A 14,958-nucleotide genomic window follows, 5' to 3' on the forward strand; every position below is an offset into this window, starting at 1 on the left:
CTGCAACGGTCCATGAACCAAATCAAGGCAGACCAAGGCAGCGAAGCCATCCTGCAGGATAAGAAGCAGGAGACCGAAAAGCAGCTGAACGGGGCCACCTCAGAGTCAGCCTCGGCCCGCTTCGACGAGCGGATACAAGAGGCGTCAGAGTCGGTGCGAGCACTGGAAGACAAGAAGGAGCGGTTGACGGCTGAGCTGGGCGACGCCACGAAGCAGGCTCGCGAGTCGGCGTCTATCGACTACACACGAAACGAGCTGCAGGGGCAGCAGCACAGTCTCGAGAAGATGAAAAAGGTCCACAACAAGCGTCTGTCTCAGCTCGTCGACTCTGACTGGGACCCTTGCACCCTGGAGAACACGTTCCAGGACGTGCTTTCGGAGAAGACTGCCAAGGTCAAGGAGGCTGCATCGAGACGTGACATTGCGCAAGCCAAGCTCGACAACGTCAACTTCCAGCTATCGAGCCTGGAGTCGCAGCTCAAGAAGAAGCGTTCCGAGTTGCAGCAGTACGAGCGGACTGTGAAGGAGGCCATCCAGAAGGACGACGTCAGCGACTTTGACGAGGCACTGCAGCAGCTCGAGGACGACTACGACGCCACATCAACAGACAAGGCGAAATTCGAGGCGCAGGTCGAGTACATGAGGCAGTGTCTCATGACCGCAGAGCGAGACAATGCCTGTCGACTGTGTCAGAGGGCGCTGCATGACGACACGTCGCAATCGTTCACTGCCGCTGGGTTCATCGACAAGCTGAACAGGATCATCGAAAAGGCCGAGATGAACATGCAGGGCGACAATGCTGAAGAGCTCTTGGCTGAGCTGGAAGCCGCGCGCAATGCCAAACCGAGCTACGAGCTGGCAATCCGTCTGCGCGACAGCGACATCCCAGCGCTCCAGAAGGACATTGCGAACCTCTCAACGGAGCGCGACAGCGCAAACAAGCAGCTGGAAGACCAAGACGCCGTCATCCACGACCTTGAAGCCGAGAAGCAGGATGTGGAGTCGCTCTCGCGGGATGTCCAGACCATTGTCCACAACCACAACGAGATTGTCAAGCTCGAGGCGCAAGTCAAGGACTTGACACAAAAGCAGAAGACTGCTGGGCTGTCAAGGGGCATCGATGCCGTTCAGGCCGATCTGAAGACAGTCACCGAGGATAGCAAGACTGCGAGGAGTACCCTGGACCAGCTCGCGTCCGAGCGAGACAGGTCGCGTAACCTGGTTACGACTCTGGAGCTCAGAATTCGCGACATCAGCGCCGATCTGAACAACGCACAGTCGAAACTAAAGGAGAAGCGCGCGTTGGCTGACCGGATCGAGGAGCTCAAGAGCGAAAACGACGCACGACGCGAGGCTATGCGCGGCTTCGACAAGGACATTGCCAGCCTCGTCCCAGAAATCGAGCAAGCCCAGTGCAACTACGACGACATCAACCGCCGTGGTAACGAAAAGGTCCAGCGCGCGCACGACGAGGCGTCAAGGCTATCCGACAGCGTCCGCCAACTGGCCCAAGCCGATGGTGAAATCAGCGCGTACACTGACCGCGGCGGCCCACAGCAGCTCGCACGCACGCATCGCGACATTGAGAAGCTGCAGGCGGAAATCACGCGCATCGAGTCGGCCATGACGGACGTGACGCGCACGATCAAGAAGATCGAGGACACGACGCGCGACACGGAGATGACCAAGCGCTCCATCAGCGACAACCTGCGCTACCGCAAAGCAAAACGCGCGCTCGAGACTCTCCGCGCCGAAATCGAAAAGCTCCACGAGCACGGCGCAGAGCGCGACAAGGAGCACTACGAGCAAGACGCCCAGCAGTGGGACACGCGCTTCCACGCGCTCAACACGCGCAAAACCTCGCTCGAGCGCGACATGAAGAACAAGGACGACCAGCTGACGGAGCTCATGGCCGAGTACAAGGCGCTGTACGAGCACGCCGCGCGCAGCCACCGGGAAGCACACATTCGCGTCGAGACGACGCGCGCCGCCATCGAGGACCTGGGCCGCTACGCCAGCGCCCTCGACAAAGCCATCATCCAGTACCACGCCCTCAAGATGGCAGACATAAACCGCATCATCGCCGAGCTGTGGCGCAACGCCTACCAGGGCACCGACGTGGACACGATCCGCATCGCGGGCGACACGGACGCGCGCGCGAACCGCAGCTACAACTACCGCGTCGTCATGCTCAAGCAGGACACGGCAATGGACATGCGCGGGCGCTGCTCCGCAGGGCAAAAAGTCCTCGCGTGCCTCGTGATTCGGCTCGCGCTCGCCGAGTCGTTCGGCGCGGCGTGCGGTCTCATCGCCCTCGACGAGCCCACGACGAACCTCGATACGCAGAATATCCAGGGCCTGGCCCAGAGCCTGAGCCACATCATCCAGATGCGTCGCGCGCAGGCCAATTTCCAGCTGCTGGTTATCACGCACGACGAGCAGTTTCTGAGGGAGATGAACTGTGCGGACTACACCGATGTGTATTGGCGCGTCGGCAGGGATGCAAGTCAGGAGAGCTTCATCGAGAGGCAGAACATCGCCGAGGTGAGCTAGGTCTTCGGGCACACTGCTGTGGGTGGGAGCATGATGATGTATTTTGGCGGCATATAGTGGCGTTAAGGGTGTGCCAGTATTCAGGGCGAGCAACGCTTTCTGGGGTTCAATCAAAATGTTTCGAATCTCAAGTCTATTACGTGTATCGTTGAGTGTACAGAATCGTTCCATGATATGTTACGCTATGCCAATCCCTGCATGCCTACTACTCTAACGATAACGGTCTGCTGGCTTGGAGTAGACGTAGTAGACGCTGTCGAGGTAATATCCCCCCTCGCCACAATCAGTCTCTTGGGAAACCCACTCCTCCTCATCATCGCCGTACGTGTCAACAATGCCGTCAATGTCGTCGCCAAAGTCCTCCTATGGGTATCGTGCTTGCTGTTCCTCGACGCCCAGTCGTTGTGCCAAATCAGGAATCGAACGGTGTTGGTCAATGACTTGACCGACGATCCCAAGTTGCCTAGAGAATGGGGTCCCTTCGTTGTATTGCAGTTCTGTACCGGATGCGGTCACTGGCTGCTGCTCGAGGCGCATCCGATCCAGTACGGGGCCAATCTACGATCCGCCGTTGAGCAGGTACTCGATAGCACCCTGGACGTTGCCTCCACTCCTGCGCAGGGCGGAGACGTTGCGGTCGAATTCGTAGAAACCCATCTCGTTTAGTTGCCTGAGTTGAGACTCGTAAACCTCCTCTGGTGGTCGGTTGTCTGCAGGTGCAGGTGGTCCACCAAAACCACCGCCAAAGCCACTTCCGGGGCCGAAGAGCGCGGCAAAGGGGTTGGCCTGTTGCGAGCCAACGTCTCCAGCCCCAGCACCGGCACTAGGCGTCTGTCCAAAGGCGCCGAAGGGGTTGGCGCCAGCACCGGCGGCACCCCCACCCATCATCTGCATCATCTGCTGCATCGCCTGCGGGTTCTGCATGATGTTGCGCGCTGCATCTGCAATCGGGTTGGGCTGGCCGCCATCAGCTCCGCCAAACAAGTTTCCGAAGGGGTTCGGAGGCGCTGTGGAAGCGTTCTGGTTGTTCTGTGTAGAATCTGTACCAGGTGTGCCTGCTGCTCCCTGGCCCTGTGTCTGCGGCGCGAACGGGTTTGCGCCCCCTGTAAAAAGGCTGGCGAATGGGTTGGCGTTCGTGCCGGCGCCAGCGCCGCCGAACGCTGCAAAAGGATTCGCGGCGGCTGCAGTGGTCGAAGGGGGCGGTGTCGCGCTCGCGCCTTCGCGTGCTGTTGTCGATGCCGGCTGTGGGGTGTTGTCTGTGGTCCCCGGGGCAGCCATGGCGCCACCGCTGCCATTTCCCTCCATGCCGCGCTGCATCTGGAGCTGCATGCGCATCATCTCAGGGCTGAACATCATTCGGCGCATCTCGGGGTTGCGGAGCATCTGCTGCAGCATTGGGTTGTCGCGGATCTATCACAGGTCAGCCACGAAGACTGAAAGCAGCAGATTGAAACATACCATAGGGCTTTGCATCATCATGTCGACGACAGCAGGGTTGTTCATAGCCTCGTTCATCTGCGACAGGAACATGGGGTTGTCCATCATCTCAAGCATGGCTTCTGGGTTCGGGGGTGGGCCCATCTACGTCATGTTAGCAAGCTCCCAAGCGTGGTTGAAGGGTAGACGCACCCCTCCGTCGGCGCCGAACGTGTCCATCGAAGGCAGTCCGTGGAAGCCGGCGTAGCGCGCACCCGTCAGGCCGGCGAGAGGGTTATTCCCTGTGCCTGCGGCGATGTTTGTGGGTACCTGGGGCGTTGGTGTACCTGTGCCACCGGCTGTGCTCGCTGTGCCTTGGTTTGCCGGATTCTGTCGTGCATTGCTCGCGGCGCCTTTGACCAGATGGATTGTGTGGCCGTCCTTGACCTTGACGCCGCCAAGTGTATCCGGATCCTTTAGCACGCGGCCAGAGTAGATCAGGCGTTGGCGCTCGGCGGGGATGTCCGCGTAGTCTGGTGACGACAGCTTCTGCTTGAGGTCGGCGACTGTGGTGGTGGAGGGCAGTGTGAGGACATGCTTCTGGTCGTTCGCAGCCTTGACGTTGAACGTGACCTGGCCCTCCTCGGTGGAAGCAGTGGCGTCGTCGGCCATGTCTGCGGGTAGCGATGGAGTGAGGTGCAACGACCGAGTGTCTAGTGGGGTGAATAGCGAGTCTGGTGCAGAGGAAGCTTATGTAAGCTGCGTAGTAATAACGAGTCTGAGAGGTGGTGTGGTGAAAGGAACACGAGGTTGTAGAGCTGCCGTATGCTTCAGTGCAGGTGTGGAAGGCCGCAGAAGTGGAAAGACCGCAACGGACCAAAGCCGTCACTACCTCGTGCGCGACCCACCGCTGGTCGTTAGCGGCTGTGGTGGGGCAGGCGCGGCCTGGAGGTCGGGGTAGCAGACGAGCGAGCTTGAACCGAGGCATCTTGCGGAGAGTCGTCTCCTCCGAGCTGCGGTACAATTATCTCCCACGACTCCAATTCCTTACTTTCACTCTGTTGGAGACCAGATTGATCTGTTTAGTAACACCCATTTTACCATCTGTAAAGCACCCATTGATCAAGATGAAGGGCATTCAGATCAAGGAGTATGTCAAGGTACTACATCCACCACCACACATCTATCGCCAGTATTGACACTATCAGGGCCCAGATGATCTCACGGTCCAGTCCTTCCCAGACCCTACACCAAAAGACGACGAGTACTTGATCGCCATTCACGCATCTGCGACCAACTTCTTTGATCTGCTGCAGATTCGCGGCAAGTACCAACACCAGCCGCCTTTCCCGTGGATCGCCGGTTCAGAGTTCTCTGGTGTCATCACCGTGGCGCCGCCGTCACTGCCAGGTGGCAAGACGCCCTTGTACAAGGTTGGCGACAAGGTCTTCGGCGCAAGTCAGGGTGGTTATGCTACACACGTCGCCTGCACCGAGAAGCAACTGAAGCCTGTACCTGAGGGCTGGAGCTTTGCTGAGGCAGCGGGCATGTTCGTCACTGCACCCACAAGTTATGCTGGTCTGGTCACGAGGGCAAATATCAAGAAGGGTACGTAGCCGTCTTCTGATTGGCTTGCAACGCTAACATCTGCAGGTGATTGGGTGCTCATTCACGCAGCAGCTGGCGGTGTCGGTCTTGCTGCCGTTCAGATCGCCAAAGCCTTCGGCGCAACCGTCATCGCGACTGCTGGTACGCAGCACAAGCAGGACATCGCTCGCAAGTTCGGCGCCGACTACGCCATCGATTACCGACAGGCGGACTGGCCTGAGAAGGTCAAGAAGCTGACTCCCAAGGGTCGCGGTGTTGATATCGTATATGACCCTGTTGGCCTCATTGCACAGTCCATGAAGTGTACGGCATGGAACGGTAGGCTCTTGGTCGTTGGATTCGCTGCTGGCGACATCGAAAAGATGGCTACCAACCGCATCTTGCTGAAGAACGTCAGTGTCGTTGGGTTGCACTGGGGTATGTACGCCGTCAACGAGCCTGAGATGGTCGACAAGGTGTGGGAGGGCATCTTCGAGCTAGTGCGAGAAGGCAAGTACAGGGGTACTTGCTACACAGATACCGAGTACGTTGGACTAGAAAGCGTGCCCGCTGCGCTGAAGGCATTGGGTGGCCGAGATAGCTGGGGCAAGGTCGTCATCAAAGTTCCTCAGGAAGGACAGAGTAAGATCTAGGCCACGAGGTGACTCGGGGCCTCTCGTGCAGCAAGTGTCGACTTGGACGATCGTCTTATACGTTCAGTCGGTTATCGATTTGCCTATTTCTTGGTGTGACAGCTAAAAAGTGGCAAATGTAGACTACACTTATACCCCCAAATAGGCTGCTTATGTAAGGCTAATTCTCTGTGACAGTTGGTGATGTGAACGACTTGTACATTCACCCTTCAACACCAAATGCAAGCTCTTCTGTGTGCTCGAAAGCATCAAAACAGTTTTCACTCAGTCGAATACTTACAAGGGTGAAGAAGCACGGCTGTCGAGTCGAGCCGGTGCCAAGACATAAAGCGCGCTAGGGTTCCGACGTTCTTTGAGGCAGTCGCCGCCCGTCGCGCAAGGAACAAGGAGCACGACAACTCCCGACCTCACCTCTCCACCCCCTCACCACCTCAATACCTCTCGGCCGCGCGTCTTGCGTTGTGACATTCCCTGACGCGAACATGACCGAGTACGTGGACGACTTCGCGATGGAGGAGGACGAGTACGAAGACGAGGAGGACGGCGCCATCACCTCTGAGGACTGCTGGGCTGTCATCAGCTCCTTCTTCGACACCAAGGGTCTGGTGTCGCAGCAGCTGGACTCATACGACGAGTTCACGCGCAACACAATACAAGACATCGTGAAGGAGAACGGCAGCGTGATCCTCGAGCAGAACACGCCCTACAACCCGGACGAGGACGTCGACCCCATCATCAAGCGCCGCTACGAGATCAAGTTCGGCCGTGTCTACCTTGCGCGCCCAACACACACCGAGGGCGACGGCACAACCGTGCAGCTCTACCCCCACGAGGCGCGTCTGCGCAACCTCACCTACTCCGGCGCCATGCTGGCAGACATCGAGAATCGTATCATGGTCGCCCGCGAGACCACAATACCCCCTGAGGATGACGACGATGAGGTGGAGGGGCAAGGCGGAGGCGTCACACAGATTCGCTGGGACCGCGAGGACATCCCCATGGACAGCGACGAGTCAGCACGTGTCTTTATTGGAAAGCTGCCTGTCATGCTGCGGTCAGAACTCTGCCATCTGCGTTCGCAGAACGACGAGGCGCTGTTTGGCCTCAATGAATGTCCATACGATCAGGGCGGTTACTTCGTCATCAACGGTTCCGAGAAGGTCTTGATCGCACAGGAGCGCAGTGCTGCGAATATTGTCCAGGTCTTCCGCAAGAAGCAGGGCCCTATCCCGTGGATTGCCGAGATTAGAAGTGCCGTCGAGAAGGGAACTCGCCTGATCTCCTCCTTCAACATCAAGTGGGCTGAGAACTCACTTGCCAGCGGAAAGCGCATGCCTGGACCTTTCGCCTACGCCACACTTCCCTACATCAAGGCCGATGTGCCCATGGCCATCGTCTTCCGCGCGCTCGGTATCGTCTCGGACGAAGAGATCCTCGGACACATAGTATACGACCGCACAGATACACAGATGCTGGAGCTGCTCAAGCCCAGTATCGAGGAGGGTTCGGTGGTTCAAGACCGCGAGTCTGCGCTTGACTTCATTGCCAGGCGTGGAGCTACACAAGGCACAAAGGACAGGCGTCTTAAGTTTGCGCGAGACATCATGCAGCGCGAGTTTCTTCCTCACATCTCGCAGCGAGAAGGCCAGGATACCCGCAAGGCCTATTTCTTCGGTTATATGATCCACCGCATGCTGCAGTGTGTTCTTGGTCGGCGTGACGAGGACGATCGTGATCACTTCGGTAAGAAGCGTCTCGATCTCGCAGGGCCACTGATTGCGAACTTGTTCCGCATCCTTTTCCTGAAGTTGACCAAGGATGTCTACAAGTACCTCCAGAGATGCGTTGAGAATAACCAGGACTTTAACGTGCAAATGGCCGTCAAAGCCAGCATCATCACCAACGGTCTCAAATACTCGCTCGCTACAGGAAACTGGGGTGACCAGAAGAAAGCCGCTTCTGCAAAGGCCGGTGTCTCCCAGGTGTTGAACCGATACACATACGCCTCGACACTGTCCCATTTGCGACGAACGAACACACCCGTTGGTCGTGACGGCAAGCTTGCGAAGCCCCGCCAATTGCACAACAGTCATTGGGGTCTCGTCTGCCCCGCCGAGACACCCGAAGGACAGGCTTGTGGTTTGGTCAAGAACCTGTCTCTCATGTGCTACGTCAGTGTTGGTAGTGATGCCGGGCCCATCTCTGATTTCATGAGCCAGAGGAATATGCAACTTCTTGAGGAGTACGACCAGAACCAGAATCCTGATGCCACCAAGGTCTTCGTCAACGGTGTATGGGTCGGTGTGCACTCCAACGCACAGCAGCTTGTGTCGACCGTACAGGAGCTGCGCCGTAACGGAACTCTTTCCTACGAGATGAGTTTGATTCGTGACATTCGTGACCGAGAGTTCAAGATCTTCACCGATGCTGGACGTGTCATGAGGCCGCTGTTTGTTGTCGAGAGCGATGTCCGCAAGCCAAACCGTAACCACCTCGTCTTCAACCAGGAGCACTACAGCAAACTGGTAGCGGAGCAGCAGGCGATGGCTGCCGCAGGTGCCGGTGAAGAGGAGAAGAGCGAGCTCACATATGGCTGGAAGGGACTCATCCAAGACGGTGTCATCGAGTATCTAGACGCTGAAGAAGAGGAGACTGCCATGATTGTCATGTCACCCGAGGACCTCGGCGAATGGCGCGACATGAAGATGGGCATCCCACAAGATGCTCGCGACCCACAAGGCAAGGATCGCCTCGCACGTATCAAGCCCAAGCCGGACCCTCGCATCCACGCCTACACGCATTGTGAGATTCACCCTGCTATGATTCTCGGTATCTGTGCCAGTATCATCCCTTTCCCCGATCACAACCAGTCGCCCCGTAATACTTACCAATCTGCCATGGGTAAGCAAGCCATGGGTGTCGCTCTGACAAATTACGCTCTGCGCATGGAGACGATGATGAATGTCCTCTATTATCCCCAGAAACCGCTCGCCACAACACGATCCATGGAGTACCTCAAGTTCCGTGAGCTGCCCGCTGGACAAAATGCTATTGTCGCCATCGCCTGCTACTCCGGTTACAACCAGGAAGATTCCGTCATCATGAACCAGAGCAGTATCGATCGTGGTCTCTTCAGATCGCTGTTCTACCGAGCGTACACCGAGCAGGAGAAGCGCATTGGTGTCAACGTCCTGGAACAGTTCGAGAAGCCAACGCGTGCTGATACTTTGAGGCTGAAGGGAGGAACATACGACAAGCTCGACGACGACGGTGTTGTTGCGCCCGGTGTTCGTGTCTCCGGTGACGATATTATAATCGGTAAGACGGCGCCTATCGCAGCTGACGCACAGGAGATGGGTCAGAAGACTTCGCTGCACACCAAGCGTGATGTTTCGACGCCTCTCCGTAGCACAGAGAACGGTATCGTCGATCAGGTTCTGTTCACAACCAACACAGAAGGCCTACGTTTCGTCAAGGTCCGCACACGAACAACCAAGGTGCCCCAGATCGGTGACAAGTTCGCGTCTCGTCACGGACAGAAGGGTACTATCGGTATCACATACAGACACGAGGACATGCCCTTCACAAGGGACGGTGTCACGCCTGATATCGTAATCAATCCCCACGCCATTCCCTCCCGTATGACAATTGCCCATTTGGTCGAGTGTCTGCTCTCCAAGGTCGGCGCCATCACTGGACGTGAAGGTGACGCTACGCCCTTCACCGATGTTACCGTCGATCAAATCTCCGAGCTGCTCGAGGATGCTGGCTACCAGAAGCGTGGTTTCGAGATCATGTACAACGGCCATACCGGCAAGAAGATGCGTACACAGATCTTCTTAGGTCCCACATACTACCAGCGTCTAAGGCACATGGTCGACGACAAGATCCACGCCCGTGCTCGCGGTCCTCTTCAGATCCTTACTCGACAGCCTGTCGAGGGTCGTGCTAGGGACGGTGGTCTGCGTTTTGGAGAAATGGAGCGTGATTGTATGATTGCGCACGGTGCTGCTGCTTTCCTCAAGGAGCGTCTCTTCACGGTCTCGGATGCGTACACGGTTCACGTTTGCGACATTTGTGGCCTGATGAGCCCTATTGCGTAAGTTTATATTACCCATGCTCTATCATATCATCACACTAACAAGGGTGCAGTCAACTCAAGCAAGGCAAATACGAGTGCCGCCCCTGCCATAACAAGACCCGCATCTCCCAGATTCACATCCCTTACGCCGCCAAGCTCCTGTTCCAGGAGCTCCTCGCCATGAACATCGCCACCCGCATGTTCACAACCCGCTCTGGCCTCAGCGTCCGTGACTAGGCGCTCGGCGACTATTACGGTAACAATTCACTCCAAACGTGGAGTCATGTCCAACAGACGGCAGGCCGGACTTACAGCAAATGCGTCGTGCATGAGAGATCGCATAGCCAGGCGTTGCTGACGGCGGCGCGATGGCGGAAAACGCAGCAGAAAATTTACTGATTTGCATGGCACGGAGTTTTGGAGTCCTCATTGGGGCTGTGGACTCCGGGCGGGGTTCTTGCATTGTTAATGAGCTCAAGACTGGATGGCTCTTTGTACACTTATACCAAAATTAGAGACTGAATAATCGTCCACGTATGTCACGCATCACTAAGCTCCAGCATCAGCATGCGATCTTGCTAGACTCCAGGAACCCGCCGCCAATGGTGTGCGTAAAACCCAGCTCTCGACATTGAAACTCCCCGGACGAACATGCATCGTTGCACCCTAGACTTTGCCCTTGAGATAATCGTCTCAGCCACGTCCACGCCCATCCGGAGCGTGGCGTAGTCGTCACGAATCTCGCGAAAACTGCACGTCATCCCCAGATACGGAAAGACACCGTACATCTCCACAGCACGCACAACGCTCTCGCGTATCTGGCCCGTCTAACTCGAATCCCGTCTGACGAGCCGTATGTATCATGCACGATGCTGTGCGCTCCTTCGCGCCGTCGTGGCTTGCAGCGCGCTCGCTTCCTCCCGCGCGAGAACCAAGGACCGATTGACGCTCAGTCAGATACTGGACGGGTGGAATTGCCGACATGTTCGTGGCACCCGTTCGCAGCGGCGTTTGTTATACATGGCGCCTGTGTGCGTGTGTGCATGCATTAAAGGGCCGATTGAAATGCGTGCGATTCGGACCAAAAGGTACATGCATGCACCAGGAGGGCCTCGAGGCAACATTGACAACAGCGCATCCTTGTCGGCGAAGTGCAAATAAGCATGTGGTAGGTTGTTAGTGCATTTCCAGCGCGGTGGTGGGCGGTGTTTGCACGAGGGGACCGTGGCTGCATACGACTTCAAGTGCAGTTAGGTCAGGTGTGTTTGTGTGACGCTCGTGGGCGGCGCTGGTGTCATTGTTCTTGTACGAAAACGGCCACTATGTTACAGTGCGAGTCGGAGCCTGCGATGGAAAGTCGCTTTCAAGGCTCGATGCTATGTTCTATCGCTTCCTATCTCTGTCGTCCGCGCTGTGCCTGTCGCGACTGCGGTCTCTACGGTCGTCACGGCGCCGTGGGCTGCGGCTGCGGCTGCGGTCTCGCCGTTTAGGCTCGTAGCGTCCGTCGTCGCGGTCGCGTCTATCGCGTCGCGGGCTTCGACTGCGATCGCGCCTATGCTTGTCGCCGTGGTACTCTTCTCTTCGCTCTCTCCGTTGTGCGCCGTCACGTCTCGTGTCGCGCTCTTCTCGTGGCTTGGACTCTGGTGCATGGTCGCGGCCGACCACGAGATTGTTGACGACGGAGTCCGAGACGATCTCGCGCCCTCCTTTGCCACGGTATTGTGTCTTCTTCTCTAAGTTATCGATACCACCAAAGCCACCTGCTGCACGCCTTCTCTTCTTATTCGTGTTGTCGCGCCAATCATCTGCGATCTTCGACACACTCTGTGAAAAGTCGACGTGGATGCGGTGGTCGTCAATCAGCACGCCGTCCATCTTGAAGTACGCCTGTTCGCACTCTTTTTGGTTCGAATATTCAATGAAGGCGTACTGCAGGCTGTCACCAGTGCGCTTGTCCCGAATGACTTCGCAACTGACGATCTTGCCAAAACGCGAGAAGATGAGCTCCAGGTCCTCGTCCTGCGTGACGGGGTTGAGTTTGCAGACGAAGAGAACGTTCTCTGGTGGAGCAACTTCAGCGAATGGCAGATCGCCGACCATCTCGAGAGTGAGAGCTTGTGCGCGCGCTTCGCGTTCCCTTCTAATCTTCTCGAGCTTTTCTGGATCATTTTCTTCTTCAAGGTTCTCATCGTAGGCGACACGGACTGTTGCAAGCTGTGCGACGGAGGGGACTGGACTCTCTGGTGGCTCTACGAGGCCAGCAGGATCGTCGTACGGGTCGTCAAGCACTACGGTGTGCAGTATTCGAATGTCTTTGAGCGGCTGGCCCGTGTCATCGACGTATGCCGTGTTGATCTTCTCGAGCGCGTCGAACCCCTCGACAACTGTGCCAAATATGGCAGCCTTTCCGTCGAGGAAATCGATGTTCGGACCGAGTGTGATGATGAACTGGCTGCCAGCAAAACGTTCGTCTGGATTGTCGGGATTTGACGCTGTGGCCATGCTGACGGTGCCCATCTCCGCATGTTTCAGGTTGTGCTTGAATTCTGGCGCAAAGCTCCTCTTGGCTGGATTCGCGGGGTCAAGTAAGCCCCAAATTGAGGAGCCACCATCGCTGTCTCTGGACCCAGGGCCAATGGGGTCGCCGCTCTGGAAGGAGAAGTTGGGCTGGACACTATGCACAGGCGAGAAGTTGTAATACTTCAGTTTGCATAGCTTCAAAAAGCTGGAGGTGACAAGCTGTCAGTGGCTGTCGTGTGCTCAGCGTGCGTCAAAAGACAGCGGAGTAAGGCATGCAAGTGCAGTGAACGCGGGAGATACATGAACGACATGAAAAGTAATGGCGCGCATAGGGATTGGGGGAAACGCTTACTTCTCACAACATTTTGGCGCCTCGTCCACCAGAAGATCGATAGTAATGTCACCGAGTGACGTCTCAAGAAGCACGGACATGGTTCTCGCGGGCAGTCGAGGTTTCTCGCAACATCGCGACAGCTTCATTAGCTAGACGCGCCAAGACGATTAGTCAGCGGTGACGCAACCGCAGTAGCTTCTTTCCTCAACGCAACACGAAGTCACACGACTCTCGTCTCAGGTTACAGGACCCAGATCGACCTTGTCGCTAAGTTGATCCTCAAGGTCTTGCAAGCCACTGTCAATACTTTATGGGTAACGTTCCGACGCCTCAGTGCAGTGACTGGACGCGACTGGTGCTCAGGACGATCGAGACCAGCTGCACATCGACGTGCGCTACTGGCGACGCATATGGAGCCTCTATTAAGATCGCTCTCATCCAACGGCAATCCTTTGTTTACGAGACAATGGTCGCGCGCCTCATATGCAAGGAACATTGGTTCTTTGAAGAAAGCAACCGGAATTCATGTTGTGCGGGCCGTTGTCGAGAGCACCCGCCTTTCGATCGCGGCACACAATGACCCCTGCCTCATCCTTCGTTGGATCCTTAGGATGCTCGGCTAGCCGAATGGCTGAGCGCTGCTTCGATCCCGGTTGCTGTGACCGACCGAACCTTGCCGACATCTGCAGGCTGCAAGCCGCAATCCTTTAGATTGTTTGCCTTCTCCGCGTCTTGCCCATCTGAGAGACATGCAATCATCCGGCCATTCAACCTCCTTCCCACGGCGCAGCACTATCGCCTTGATCTCCAAAATGGTCGACAAAGATGCACCTTCGTTTTAGCATTCTTCATGTAGGTTGGTTCGATTCGATGTAAGTTGATAATGATTGGCACCGTCAACATTCACGCACGGCACGAGCAGTCTATGTCCCATGCATGAAATTCTTTCTACAGGAGTTTGACTGAGAGGTTGAGAGATTTGCACCACTCCCTGCGCCAGAAAAGACGCCGGTCTCGTTCGACAGATAATCTTGGCTTTCCACTATGTAACGATACCCGCCTATGCAGTCGGGACTCGTCTGTGCACATGGTAGTGTTTGCTACACTCTCAGCATTGTTAGCCGTGGTCGATTGGTCGCTGCTGCAAAAACTCGCACGCATCTGCGATGTTGCAAGGTCGCTGTTGAATTCATCTGCGAAGCTGGAGGATGACGATACCCACGGAGCAAAGCCTACGTCTTACCTGGGCATCACTCTGCTTTTGTTTGCTTAGACCCACAAATACGCCACAGTCAGTGCGTGCAGTCCGATACTGCTGTAGACATTGGAGTGGTACATTCAGATCTAAATGATAGAAACCCTAGTAACAGCCCACTCACAGGACTGGTGCAGGCTAACATAAGTGCACAAAGGTGCCGTCGGAAGTGTTATCCAGCGCTCCCCGCGTACGCCGTATACTGCAATGAGTTTCGATGTTGGGCTTGGTCGGTGCTTTAACGCAGCTAGATGTATTCGGATCCGAAAATCTCCTTTGGGAGAATCGTGGTTGCGTCCTGATTCCTGCCGGGCTTTCCTCCCAGGATACCCCTGCAAGGGAATAGTATCAGATCAACATGTCGCTTGGGCGATACAAAGTTCGCTGAGCGAACACCGATCTGAGCAGTTGCCTCGCCTAGAAGTACGTGCAGGTGCCCAGTTCAGGAGGATGTCTCGGGCTGATTACCGAGATTTTGATTTGTAACGATGTTCGAGCATTAGCAGACTTGCTCTCTCGTTTTTCTGAACGTTTGGGAAGGCTGCACTTGCTGGATCAA

The 14,958-nt window shown here is 56.3% G+C and overlaps 4 protein-coding genes across 4 annotated transcripts; 2 read left to right on the plus strand and 2 right to left on the minus strand.

The window, feature by feature from the left end:
- Positions 1–2,652: 2,652 nt before the first annotated feature.
- M421DRAFT_425581 (uncharacterized protein) lies at positions 2,653–4,817 on the minus strand. Its single transcript, XM_033594118.1, has 3 exons — positions 4,183–4,817; positions 4,012–4,134; positions 2,653–3,963 (listed from the first exon to the last, which is right to left on the minus strand). The coding sequence occupies exons 1-3, from the start codon at positions 4,639–4,641 to the stop codon at positions 3,112–3,114; spliced, it is 1,434 nt and encodes a 477-aa protein (XP_033443945.1). The 5' UTR covers positions 4,642–4,817; the 3' UTR covers positions 2,653–3,111.
- Positions 4,818–5,096: 279 nt separating this feature from the next.
- On the plus strand, positions 5,097–6,209 carry M421DRAFT_74596 (NAD(P)-binding protein; the record flags this gene model as incomplete). The annotated part of the gene is made up of 3 exons (XM_033597059.1): positions 5,097–5,129; positions 5,178–5,577; positions 5,623–6,209. 3 exons carry the CDS (start codon positions 5,097–5,099, stop codon positions 6,207–6,209), a joined length of 1,020 nt encoding a protein of 339 aa, XP_033443946.1.
- Positions 6,210–6,718: 509 nt separating this feature from the next.
- On the plus strand, positions 6,719–10,527 carry M421DRAFT_74728 (RNA polymerase II second largest subunit; the record flags this gene model as incomplete). Its single annotated transcript, XM_033597068.1, has 2 exons — positions 6,719–10,308; positions 10,362–10,527. The coding sequence occupies 2 exons, from the start codon at positions 6,719–6,721 to the stop codon at positions 10,525–10,527; spliced, it is 3,756 nt and encodes a 1,251-aa protein (XP_033443947.1).
- A 1,146-nt stretch (positions 10,528–11,673) lies between these two features.
- M421DRAFT_95963 (cyclophilin-like protein) lies at positions 11,674–13,242 on the minus strand (the record flags this gene model as incomplete). Its single annotated transcript, XM_033598354.1, has 2 exons — positions 11,674–13,015; positions 13,163–13,242. 2 exons carry the CDS (start codon positions 13,240–13,242, stop codon positions 11,674–11,676), a joined length of 1,422 nt encoding a protein of 473 aa, XP_033443948.1.
- Positions 13,243–14,958: the final 1,716 nt, after the last annotated feature.

The sequence above is a fragment of the Didymella exigua genome (genome assembly GCF_010094145.1).
Source record: "Didymella exigua CBS 183.55 unplaced genomic scaffold M421scaffold_47, whole genome shotgun sequence".
NCBI classification, from domain to species: domain Eukaryota; kingdom Fungi; phylum Ascomycota; class Dothideomycetes; order Pleosporales; family Didymellaceae; genus Didymella; species Didymella exigua.

Excerpts from the sequence above, each read along its gene's own strand:
- M421DRAFT_425581 (XM_033594118.1), bottom strand. The coding sequence starts at position 4,641 with ATGGCCGACGACGCCACTGCTTCCACCGAGGAGGGCCAGGTCACGTTC. Across the intron at positions 4,135-4,182 it reads CGTTCGGCGCCGACGGAGGG|ATGGGCCCACCCCCGAACCC; the intron begins GTGCGTCTACCC and ends AACATGACGTAG. Across the intron at positions 3,964-4,011 it reads TGATGATGCAAAGCCCTATG|ATCCGCGACAACCCAATGCT; the intron begins GTATGTTTCAAT and ends GACCTGTGATAG.